Source organism: Macaca mulatta, chromosome 13 (genome assembly GCF_049350105.2).
Source record: "Macaca mulatta isolate MMU2019108-1 chromosome 13, T2T-MMU8v2.0, whole genome shotgun sequence".
Classification (NCBI taxonomy): Eukaryota; Metazoa; Chordata; class Mammalia; order Primates; family Cercopithecidae; genus Macaca; species Macaca mulatta.
This window is the reverse complement of record NC_133418.1, coordinates 115262220-115275094: the sequence shown is the minus strand read 5'-3', so window position 1 is coordinate 115275094 and position 12875 is coordinate 115262220. Positions and strand designations below refer to the sequence as shown.

The 12875-nt window shown below is 45.8% G+C and overlaps 1 protein-coding gene across 1 annotated transcript in view; it reads right to left on the bottom strand.

The window, feature by feature from the left end:
- Positions 1 to 6254, bottom strand: part of ADAM17 (ADAM metallopeptidase domain 17) — a 67238-nt gene extending 60984 nt beyond the window's left edge. The window contains exon 1 of the mRNA XM_028831980.2: positions 6008 to 6254. Within this exon, the coding sequence (XP_028687813.1) occupies positions 6008 to 6104 (97 nt within the window). The 5' untranslated portion in view covers positions 6105 to 6254. The remainder of the gene's footprint in view (positions 1 to 6007) is intronic.
- Positions 6255 to 12875: the final 6621 nt, after the last annotated feature.

Below are 12875 nucleotides of genomic sequence, written 5' to 3'. Positions count from 1 at the left end.
ACTACTTGCAAGTGTACTGCAGAACCCCAAGGTACTCAGCTCACTCTTCACTGCTCTGCTGCATGAAGTACAAAAAGTTCCCCCAAAAAGACACTAACCAGTGTCATGCTCCTACTTCTGATATCAGAAATGGAAAACATAAACCCAGTACTGCTGTGAGGTGTTTCCTGCGTTTGTGCTAAAGATACAGAAGCCTTCCTCTTCAGCACTCCCCAAACACACAGGACAGGGAAGCAGGCCACGTGTAACAAGTGTCAGGTGCGGGTTGTTGGGACTAAGGAATGAGAAAAAGGGAGCAGTGCTCTCTGCTAGGCCAGGGACCCCAGAGCCTGAGAACTAAACAATTTTATGGATTTATACCAGTAAAGGAGGATGGAATATGAGCTCCTCAACAGACCCAGGACTTAACCTGAGCCAAGGCTCTCCAGCAAGACAAGTAACCAGGATGCAAGTTTCAGGTTAGGCAATGAGACAACTTCCACAATTACCAGCAGCCCTGCCTAGTCCCAGTCTAAACCTGTATCCGATACTCATTCTTTTTTTTTTTTTTTTTTTTTTGAGATGGAGTCTCGCTCTGCCACCCAGGCAGGATTGCAGTGGCTCAACCTCGGCACACTGCAACCTCCGCCTCCTGGGTTCAAGCGATTCTCCTGCCTCAGCCTCCCCAGTAGCTGGGCTTACGGGTACATGCCACCACGCCTGGCTAATTTTTGTATTTTTAGTAGAGACAGGTTTCACCACGTTGGTCAAGTTGGTCTTAAACTCCTGGTCTCAAGTCATCCGTCGGCCTCAACCTCCCAACGTGCTGGGATTACAGGCACATGCCACTGTGTCCAGCTACTCAATCTTGTAATCAAAAGAATAGGTAACTGGCAAGGGCAGTGGTTCACGTCTGTAATCCCAGCACGTTGGGAGGCTGAGGCAGGTGGATCACCAGAGGTCAGGAGTTCAACACCAGCCTGTCCAACATGGTGAAACCCTGTCTCTACTAAAAATACAAAAAAGGCCAGGTACAGTGGCTCACATTTGTAATCCCAGCACTTTGGGGGGCCGACGTGGGCGGATCACGAAGTCAGGAGATCAAGACCATCCTGGCTAACACGGTGAAACCACGTCTCTACTAAAAATACAAAAACAAAATTAGCCGGGCGTGGTGGCAGGTGCCTGTAGTCCTAGCTACTCGGGAGGCTGAGGCGGTAGAATGGCGTGAACCCAGGCGGCAGAGTTTGCAGTGAGCCGAGATCGCACCACTACACTCCAGCCTGGGCGACAGAGCAAGACTCCTTCTCAACAAAAAAAAAAAAAAAAAAAAAAAAAAAAAACTTAGACAGGTGTGTTGGCCGGTGCATGTAATCCCATCTACTTGGGGAGGCACGAGAATCACTTGAACCTAGGAAATGGAGGTTGCAGTGAGCCGAGATTGTGCCACTGCACTCCAGCCTGGGTGACAGAATGCGACTCCTTCTCAAAAAAAAAAAAAAGGTAACTAATTTTGGACATGTTATATTTGAAGTGCCAAATGAGCAGCTGAATATGAGCTCCAGAGAGTGAGTCCAGGTCAGAGATACACATCCAGTCATTAGCAGAACACTGTCAGATGAAGTGAAACCAGTACAACTCATGTAACAACAACAACAACAAAGGAAATGGGGGGAACAGAGAGATGCCCATTTCCTTGGCTGATTTTAGGAGCAAATAAAGAGATACAGATTGAGCATCCCTTATCCAAAATGCTTGAGACCAGAAATGTTTCATTCTTCAGAATTTTTAAAATTTTAAAATATTTGCATATACATAATGAGGTATCTTGGGGATGGGACCCAAGTCTAAATATAAAATTCATTTATGTTTCATTTATTTATTTACTTTTTTTGAGACAGAGTCTCGCTCTGTCGCCCAGGCTGGAGTGCAGTGGCGCGATCTCTGCTCACTGCAAGTTCCGCCTCCCGGGTTCACGCCATTCTCCTGCCTCAGCCTCCCGAGCAGCTGGGACTACAGGTGCCTGCCAACATGCCCGGCTAATTTTTTGTATTTGTAGTAGAGACAGGGTTTCACAGTGTTAGCCAGGATGATCTCGATCTCCTGACCTCATGATCCGCCCAGCTCGGCCTCCCAAAGTGCTGGGATTACAGGCATGAGCCACCACGTACGGCCTAAACAATATTTTTAAGTAACTTTTTTTGCATGAAAAAAAGTCTGTGTACAATGAAGCATTCGAAAGCAAAGGTGTCACTGTCTCGGCCACCCACATATATAATCTGTGGTTTGGCATCACCATCATTCCTGACTGATTCTACATGCTACCAATAAGTAATCATTTTCTTTTTTTTTTATTTTTTATTTTTTTTTTTGAGACGGAGTCTTGCTCTGTTACCCAGGCTGGAGCGCAGTGGCCGGATCTCAGCTCACTGCAAGCTCCGCCTCCCGGGTTCATGCCATTCTCCTGCCTCAGCCTCCCGAGTAGCTGGGACTACAGGCGCCTGCCACCTCGCCCGGCTAGTTTTTTGTATTTTTTAGTAGAGACGGGGTTTCACCGTGTTAGCCAGGATGGTCTCGATCTCCTGACCTCGTGATCCACCCATCTCGGCCTCCCAAAGTGCTGGGATTACAGGCTTGAGCCACCGCGCCCGGCCAGTAATCATTTTCTTATATCTATTCACACATAAGTACTACACAGCAAAAAATATACCATTAATATGGTGAAAAAATCGTTTGTTCGGGGTAATGTGTGGTGTCATGCCAGCACTCAAAAAGTTCCAAATTTTGGAGCATTTCAGATTAGGGATGTTCAACCCATATATGAAAAGCCCTTCATTTCACTTCCGTTACCTCAATGAAGCCCATTCCTGTCCTCCTTTCCTATCAATCTTTTTCAGACTTTCTTCACATTACACTTCCAGCTATACACATTTATATTCTCACAAAAGTTGGCCTTGGAGGAAACCTACATTTAATGTTCTAGGAAATCCTGTGAAAGTCAAAAGGATCTCTCCAGTTTCCCATCACAATTCTCTGCTTAACTCCTCTCCCTTCTACTCTTGAAATACGGTTTTTCTCTTAGACTAGTATAAAACAGAGTTACATTAAATCTCCCTTGGAGCAGTTAGGACAGTTAAGCATTTAGGTTTCAAAGGAATACAGCCAGTAAGCAAAATTAACATCGAAAGAGAAAGCCACATGTCAAAATACTGAGTAAAATGGTGCTGTCAATAATGAAATCAGCACTGCAATATGGAGAATCCCCATGCCAATAACCTCAAGGTAAATTTCAAAATACATGTTTCAGATACAAACTTTCTCATCCCTCATGGTGACCTGTATTTTTTCCTCCCACCCACTACATCCTCTTTTATTAAAAGTAACACAAAGGGAAAACAATTTTGAAATCAAAGTGAGACTTATACACCCCAGCTGCAACTTCAACAAGATATCATCATGACAAAGCTCTTATGACTCATAAGTTTCCTAAATTATGCAATTCATAACAGTTCAATTGAAATCATTTTTGGTGACCCATAGAGTACTCTAAAAGCCAGGCTTCAATTTATTATGTATTTTTTGCCTTTCAGAAAAATGTTGTCATATGCCTAATCAATATTTAGTACTGCAGTATAGTAACATTTGTAGGACAATAAACATAAAAAATAAATAATAAACCATGCTTTTCAACTATGAAACTATTTGCTAGTCTTGACCAACTCAATCTAATGGTGGGGGGGTTAAGTTAAGCAACAAATTATATTGTAAGCTGTCAAACAAACTGAAAAAAAAAAGGTCATTCTTCAAAAGAAAAATACTCACAAGGCCTATGTTCATCACTGAGTGAACCTGACAACTGACAGCACCTTCCTGAGACTCACTTTTCTTTCTCCTTTATTTGAAAACTAGACTTGATCTCTAAGGTTCATATCAGTCTCTAAGTCCTAATAGTCTCTAAGTTCCACCATCAGGAGTGCCCTTATTTTCCCTCTTCATCTACTTAACCTTAAAGTCTGGGCTCAAGTATCACCTCCTCCAGGAAGTCTTCACTAACCTTCCTAGGCTGGGTCCAGTGGCCCTTGGTGATAATACTTGCTATAATGTACTCTAGCACTTTCTTCTTTGCTGTTTTAGAAATGTCCTAAACGGATGTCTGTTTCACTATGCCACAACCATTTGAAGATGGATAACGTCTGATCTTTGTATTTCCAATGGCACATATAATACTTAGCAGACAGTATGTGTTCTTCAAACACTTCGTTTAAAAAAAAAGGAAAGTCTATGTATTCTTCTGCACTTTGCAAATAAAAAACATATGAGCCAGGAGCAGAGGCTCGCGCCTGTAATCCCAGCACTCGGGGGGCCCAAGCAGGCGGATCAGGAGGTCAAGAGTTCGAGACCAGCCATGCCAACATGGTGAAACCCCGTCTCTACTAAAAATACAAAAATTAGCCGGGCATGGTGGCACATGCCTGTAATCCCAGTTACTTAGGAGGCTGAGGCAGAAGAACTGCTTGAACCTGGGAGGCAGATGTTGCAGTGAGCTGAGATCGTGCCACTGCACTTCAGCCTGGGCAACAGAGCAAGACTCTGTCTTGGAGGGGGAGAGGTCTAAAAAAACCTTACGATCTGCAAATGTTATGAATTGATCTAGAAAGTAATGTTTTTCTTTAAACTGTATGCTTCCTGAGGAGTCATGCGAACAACAGATTAATAACGCAAGTGAAACAGTTGTGTCAGGGTGGTGCAAATATAATTTTAATATCTCAAAACAGACATTTATTCTTTTTACTAACATTTATCCTTAAAATGAAGACCCTTACCCTATCCCTCCATCCTAACCACAACCCTACTTCAAAATGTCCTTCAATTTGTACTGACTTACCACTTCTCAGCACTTCCTAACTAGATCCCTTGCCTTTCACGAGTCACTTGTAATCCATTTCAATCGGAAATAATCATAAGGTAGCTGTACAAGTGATAACACTCTCAACACCTTTAATATCCATATCAATCCATTACAATTTCTGTCCACTAAATACAAAGAAAAAAACACTACACATGGTATCATGGTGAAATTTGGGGATCAGTACAACCATGCAAGCCTACAATTTCACACACTGGGAAAACATTATTTCACACTTTATTACTACTAATCAAAGTGTCTTACATGTCAATTTTTGAAAGACAAAAGGATCTTAAAATACACTAAAAGTTCACGCAAACTTATTTCCACCAAAGTTCAGACCCCTTAATGCATGTCCATCCTTAAAATCCAATCTCTCTGGAAAATCTAATGAAATAGGAACCCTCTACTTTCTAGCCTCTAAACTGATCAAACTCGTCATTCCTGATAATTTATTTGTTTAAAAGTGCAAGGAAAGCGTTCACAGTGGCAGCATCACGAGTTGGCTTAACAGGTTTCCGCCTTCCCCCATCTCCCAAGCACCTCCAATAAGCTACAGTTGAAATAACCAAGAACGTGCTTAGGATGTTCGCAAAAACACAACTCTTAAGACTCCAACTCCAGTCTCCGCCTCCCAACGAGATTACTGCATAGGTACCTCCTACAGCAGAAATTCTAGTTCCCTCCTTAGAGGACCAGGAAGAATTCTGGAGCTTTGGGCCCTTCCTTTCTGCCCCTGGTAGAAACACACAACACTAGATTTGTTCCTTACTAAGGCAGGAACCCTGACCACATCTCCCTCTCCAAACAAGAACCAGCCGCCCCACTCCTTGCCGCTTTCCCAACACCCTCCCCAAACACAAAGCTAGGGAGCAAACCCCTCTCAGGCGCTCAGTCACTACATGGAGCCCGTCCAGTAGCCCTTTCCCACTCAGAGATAGGCCCATCTCCTTTATCTTTCCCCAAACTCTGAGAGCCACACCCCCTTCTACACTGAAAGCGTAGGGACGCGCCACCGTCGCCAATACCCCGCCCCCAAACACCTGATAGACCCAGCTCCCCTGCTCTTCCCTCCAACGAGCGCTCCAGGAGCCGCCTAAGCCAACTCCCCTGGGTCTTTACCGAGTCTCTGGTGGGGGCCGAAGCTCGGGTCGTCCGGAGGTCGCGGCGCCAGCACGAAAGGAACCACGCTGGTCAGGAATAGGAGAGACTGCCTCATGTTCCCGGCCCGGCTACCGGCTCCACCTCTCTGGGCAGCCTTCGCCTGACGGGGGTTCGGAAAACTGCTCACATCGGGGGAGGACGGGATCCGCCCGGCCCGGCCCCTCAAACCTCTTTTCCCTCCCGCGCCGCCTACTGGGAAGATTCTACCGCCAGGCTCGACGCCCCCGGAAGTGCAGGTGGCGTTACCAGAGGCCGGCTCAGCCCGCTTCCGGCCGCTGCTGTTTCCCCCGCACCACCCACAGCCGGAAACCGGCCGCCGCGCGGCATCACGGGAGGCTCCGCTTGCCACGCCCCACGCCGGTGCGCCGCGGGTCTCTGGTCGGCTGCCGCGTTCGGCCCCGCCCGTGGCGTCCAGCTGGGACTCGCCTGGCGCCTTACTGGACACAGATGTAGACGTCCCACCTCCACCCAGTCCGGCCTGGCCTTTGTCCCCGGGTGACCGCGGATTGGGGAGGCGGGAGCTAGCGAGCAGGCCCTCAGGCGCGTCTGCCACCTCCTTTGTCTTGGTGCCCACGTCTGGTTAGGATCCCTGCTGTCCATTTTATTATTAAAGGAGCTGTAAAAAGCGGCCTGGGGCCCAGCGACCGGCCCACGGCGGACGAGGAGGCGCAACTAGCCCGTTGCCGCAGGGTCTCTGCCCAGTGTGCTCAGGTGGGAGGGCGGGGACATGAATCGAGCCAAAGAGTGCCCTGCGCACGGAGACCCCCCGGGCCCCGAGCCTAGCCTCCGAAGCCCTAGCCACTCGCCAGCTCCTGCGAGACGAGCCTTCTGAGCGCAGCTCAGGCATCTGGTTCAGGGTCTGACCGCCAGAGTCGTCTGAGGCCTCCATCCGTCTGTTTTCACGAAAAAGGCTCTGGGGGGACTAATAAGCACTTCCTGAAGGCACATTTGCTCCATGCCCCTGCTGTAGGGAGTGGGTCTGCAGACATTTCAACAAATAGAATCCTGGGACCTTACCTGTGAGTACAAGAGCTGGAATCTTCCCACCAACTTCTTAAAATTCAATCCTATACTTGGTCCATTTAACTTAGACTGGAAATTTCCCAAGGCAGTTTGTTTTGCAATCTTTTGCATGATTTTAGCTCTGTATAGTTTAGTGTTTATGGTACTGAATAAAAGTCTAAAAACGTTGGGTACATGTTGCTGTTTTATTTAGTTCAACCAAAGTTTATAAAAGTAGGACGTAATATGTTTTCCACTTAAGAGTGAGACAGCCTTTATTATGAAATGGTAAATTGTTAGGAATAAAATACTAGTCCTATTCAAGTTTCAAGCCTTATTCCTAATAAAATACTCAAAACTGTCGTTAAAATTTATGTTCATGGTGGTTTGCCGCAGTAAAATAGCATCTTTTTCAACAATACGTTGTTGGCTAAAATCAACCAGACCTGGTCTGTACATCTGAGATATAAAATATATTAAACATACTCAGTGGCATACCTAATTAAAAAGTAAGCAAAATTTCACATGCAAATTGTATACAATCTTTAAAAATTGTATTCCATAAGAATGTGACAGTTGAGTATGGTTTTTGGGGGGCTTTTTTTGGTGTACAATAATAATGTCATCTGGTTTCTTTTCTGAACATCCAGTCACCATACTGTCCGGCTTTTAACTTTAGTAGATAGTAGATTGTTATTTTGGTATCCCCAACAGCTCTTGTACAGTGCCTTGCTCATAGAAGGTACTTAGCTGGTTAGTAAATGCCGTTTAGAAAAAAAAAAAAAAAAAAAGCTCCCGATTCATTTTCTTTTCTTTTCCTTTTTATTTATTTATTTTTATTTATTTTTTGTTTTGAGACGGAGTTTCGCTCTTGTCACCCAGGCTGGAGTGCAACGGTGTGATCTCAGCTCATTGCAAGCGATTGAACACCTCCTGGTTTTAAACGATTCTCCTGTCTCAGCCTCCCAAGTAACTGGATTACAGGCGCCCGCCACCACGCCCGGCTAATTTTTGTATTTTTAGTACAGATGGGGTTTCACCATGTTGACCAGGCTGGTTTCAAACTCCTGACCTTAGGTGATCCACCCACCTCGACCTCCCAAAGTGCCAGGATTACAAGCATGAGCCACCGCGCCTGGCCTGAATAACCAGAAATCCTAGATTTCCAAGGGCATTCCAAATTTCAGGTAATCTTTTCAATTCACAAATCAGGACCCAAATTATTCCAATTTGCAGTTCATCTTTCATTTATCAATTGTGCATACTTTTAAGATAAAAGAGCACCACGTGGGGGAGATAAAGAGCCAAAGGATGGTAAGAGGGGGCACTGGACAGATTAATTATTTTGTCTTTTTTTTTTTTTTTTTTGAGATGGAGTCTTGCTCTGTCGCCAGGCTGGAGTGCAGTGGCATGATTTCAGCTCACTGCAGCCTCTGCCTCCCAAGTTCAAGGGATTCTCCTGCCTCAGCCTCTCAAGTAGCTGGGACTACAGTTATGCACCACCACACCCAGCTAATTTTTGTATTTTCAGTAGAGACGGGGTTGGCCAGGCTGGTCTGGATCTCCTGACCTCGTGATCTGCCCGCCTTGGCCTCCCAAAGTACTGGGATTACAGGCGTGAGCCACCGCGCCTGGCTCTGTTTTATCTTTTGAGACAGGGTCTTGCTCTGTAGCCCAGGATGGAGTACCATGACACAATCAGAGCTCACTGCAGCCTCGACCTCCTGGGCTCAATCAATCCTCCAGCCTCACCCTTCTCAGTAGCTGGGACTACAGGCATGCACCACCACACCTGGCTAATTTTTACATTTTTTTAATAGAAATGGAGTCTCACTATGTTCCTCAGGCTGGTCTCAAACTCCTGGCCTCCCAGAGTGCTGAGATTACAAGTATGAGCCACTGCACCCAGCACCAAAATAATTTTTTAAAACTATATACCCCCTGGCTGGGCATGGTGGCTCACGCCTGTAATCCCAGCACTTTGGGAGGCCGAGGTGGGCAGATCACGAGGTCAGGAGATCAAGATCATCCTGGCTAACACAGTGAAACCCCGTCTCTACTAAAAATACAAAAAATTAGCCAGGCGTAGTGGCATGTGCCTGTAGTCCCAGCTATTCGGGAGGCTGAGGCAGGAGAATCACTTGAACCTGGGAGGTGGAGGTTGCAGTGAGCTGAGATAGCGCCACTGTACTTCAGCCTGGGCGACAGAGGGAGACTCCATCTCAAAAACAAACAAAACATAACTATATACCCCCTAGGTATATCTTTAAAGTTTTTCATCATTAATGTAGTAGTAGCAAAGTTTGAAACTTTCAGCATAAATACTGACCTTTAAAATTAAAGCTGTTAGGTCATTATTTTAAAGTTTTCCAATAGAGTATAAATACCTCAAAGACTTGACAGCCACAGTGGTAGCCCAGCCTCCAAGATGGCCCCCATTGACACTGCTTCCTCTTCTACACTGAGCCAGAGTTGGTCTGTGTGACCACTAGCATGCAGGCGAAGTGATGTCACTTCTGAGGTTAGGACACAAGAAACTGTGTCCTCCATCTCAGGTGCTCTCTTGCTTGCTTGTTTCCTTTTGTATCACACACTCTGGGGGAAGCCAGCTTTCATGTCATGAGAACACTCAGGAAAGCTATGGAGAGGCCCCATAGAACAGGTCAGCAGCCACAGACAGCAAGGAGCTGCCAAAGACTCTGAGTGAGCTTGGGAGGAATTCAGCCCCAGGCAAGCTTTCAGATCGTGGTAGCCCCTGACCTACAGTCTGACCACAACTAAGCTCCTCCCAGATTCCTCAGCCTCCGAAGCTGGGAGATAAATGTTTGTGGTTCTAAATCTCCTAAATTAGGGGTAATTTGTCACACAGCCACTATCATCTGTTCAAAAAAATATGTAAACAAGTTGACCTGATCCTGGGTTCTTAACACCTGAAGTGATGCTTTTCATTTAGGATTTAATAAAGATAATTAAAAATATTTCTTGAGGTTCCCCAGTCCCATGCTGTGGAATGAATTATTCATAATTTAGATACTGCAAGTGAATTTAAGAGTAAACATTTGCAATTATTAAACACATATAGGCACATATGGTTCTGCAGTTAACTACCAAACCCACACAAGTACTGGTAAAACCTTGTCTAAATGACAAGAGAACGAACTGGTTCTGGCTGGGTTTTTTGCTTCCTTCTGTCTATTTCTCTAGCTCTATTTCTCTTATTAGCCAATTTTGTCTTACACCAACCCCACCAGTTCTTGTAGATGAATAGAGCCATCCTCACTGTTTTGTTTTTTTTTGTTTTTTTTTTTTTTTTTGAGACGGAGTCTCGCTCTGTTGCCCAGGCTGGACTGCAGTGGCCGGATCTCAGCTCACTGCAAGCTCCGCCTCCCGGGTTCACGCCATTCTCCTGCCTCAGCCTCCCGAGTAGCTGGGACTACAGGCGCCCGCCACCTCGCCCGGCTAGATTTTTGTATTTTTTAGTAGAGACGGGGTTTCACCGTGTTAGCCAGGATGGTCTCGATCTCCTGACCTCGTGATCCGCCTGTCTCGGCCTCCCAAAGTGCTGGGATTACAGGCTTGAGCCACCGCGCCCAGCCTATCCTCACTGTTTCTAAAATGCTAATTATTGGCCGGGCACGGTGGCTCAAGCCTGTAATCCCAGCACTTTGGGAGGCCGAGACGGGCGGATCACGAGGTCAGGAGATCGAGACCATCCTGGCTAACACGGTGAAACCCCGTCTCTACTAAAAAATACAAAAAACTAGCCGGGCGAGGTGGCGGGCGCCTGTAGTCCCAGCTACTCGGGAGGCTGAGGCAGGAGAATGGCGGGAACCCGGGAGGCGGAGCTTGCAGTGAGCTGAGATCCGGCCACAGCACTCCAGCCTGGGCGACAGAGCGAGACTCCGCCTCAAAAAAAAAAAAAAAAAAAAAAAATGCTAATTATTCCTACATTTGTATGCTTTTTTGCTAACGAACAAATCTGTGTAAAGCGATCCCTTTAAGAATGAGTCAACCCACAAATAAGACAACAGATGCCACTTAATGAAAAATAGGACTTTATACAAAGTCGTGTACCAAGAACGCTAGTTTCCAAGGTTTTAGTTAAGAAATTTTAACCTATTTTAGAAAAAAAAAATCAATCTTTTTTTTTTTTTGAGACGGAGTCTTGCTCCGTTGCCAGGCTGGAGTGCAGTGGCACGATATCAGCTCACTGCAGCCTCGACCTCCTGGGCTCCGCCTCCCGGGTTCAAGTGATTCTCCTGCCTCAGCCTCCTGAGTAGCTGGGACTACAGGCATGTGCCACCACGCCCAGCTAATTTTTGTATTTTTAGTAGAGATGGGGTTTCACCATATTGTCCAGGATGGTCTCAATCTCTTAACCTTGTGATTCGCCTACCTCAGCCTCCCAAAGTGCTGGGATTACAGGCGTGGCGTGAGCCACTGCACCCGGCCAAAATCAACCTTTTAGAAAGATGAAAAATATGCACGGGACAAAGCAGAGACATTTGCAGATCCTTGCTGATGAGCAGATGTTTTTTGGGGGAATGTTTTTTTAATTTTTTTTTTTTCAGACAGTCTCGCTCTGCCACCCAGGCTGGAGTTCAGTGGCGCGATCTCAGCTCACTGCAGGCTCCGCCTCCTGGGTTCCCACCATTCTCCTGCCTCAGTCTCCCAAGTAGCTGGGACTACAGGTGACCACCACCACGCCCGGCTAATTTTTTGCATTTTTAGTAGAGATGGGGTTTTACCGTGTTAGCCAGGATGGTTTAATTGTTATAAAGTCTCTTCTTTCTTTCTTTCTTTTTTAGAGACAGGGTTTCACCATGTTGCCCAGGCTGGTCTCGAATTCCTAGGTTCAAGCGATCCAACCACCTCAGCCTCCTAAGGTGCTAGGATTACAGGTGTGAGTCACCACATCCCACTGATACGGACCACCATTGTGTGCAGAAGTACCATACATCCTACGTATCGTATGCCATATAAAATATGGAGCTGTGTCGGTTCTTTTCCTTCTTAAATCCCTGCCTCTCTCCCTTGAGATCTCAGGGTAATTGAACCACATGAATAACTAACTGAACATAGAGGGCAGACTAGATAAAGAGAACAAATGGAAACTTGTGCTGGTTTGAAATTACCTCAGGTCTGAAGTGGCCAGAAGTCATTACTCTGGGGTTGACAGGCCCCAGAGAGGAGACTCACCAATTACCCTCCAGTTCCACAGCAGCCAGAGACCTTAATTGAAAAGCTGTTCTACTTAGGGCTCTTCAGAAAAACCCAACTCAATTGTTCAATGTTTAAATTCTGAAAATTTTACTAACATTTTAAGAATTGTACCAAAGAGATACACATTATACCTTTGGCCTCAAAGGAATTATACCTAAAAGATAGATACATATATAAGCACACAAACACCCAAATGCATCAGGACAAATAAGGATCATGGATTTTTTTCACATTAACTTTTTGGGTTTGTGTTTTTTTGAGACAGGGTCTCTGTACCACCCAGGCTGGAATGCAGTAGCATGATCTTGGCTCACTACAACCCCTGCCTCCTGGGTTCAAGCGATTGCTTGTGCCTCAGCTTCCAGAGTAGCTGGGACTACAGGCATGCACCACCATGCCCAAATAATGTTTATATTTTTATAATAGTGGAGATGGGGTTTTGCCATGTTGCCCAGGCTGGTCTTGAACTCCTGGCCTCAGATAATCTGCCCACCTCAGCCTCCCAAAGTGCAGGGATTATAGGTGTGAGCTATCATGCCTGGCCCACATTAACTTTTTGATATAAATTTTAGATTTACCGAAAAGTTGCAGATAGTACGGA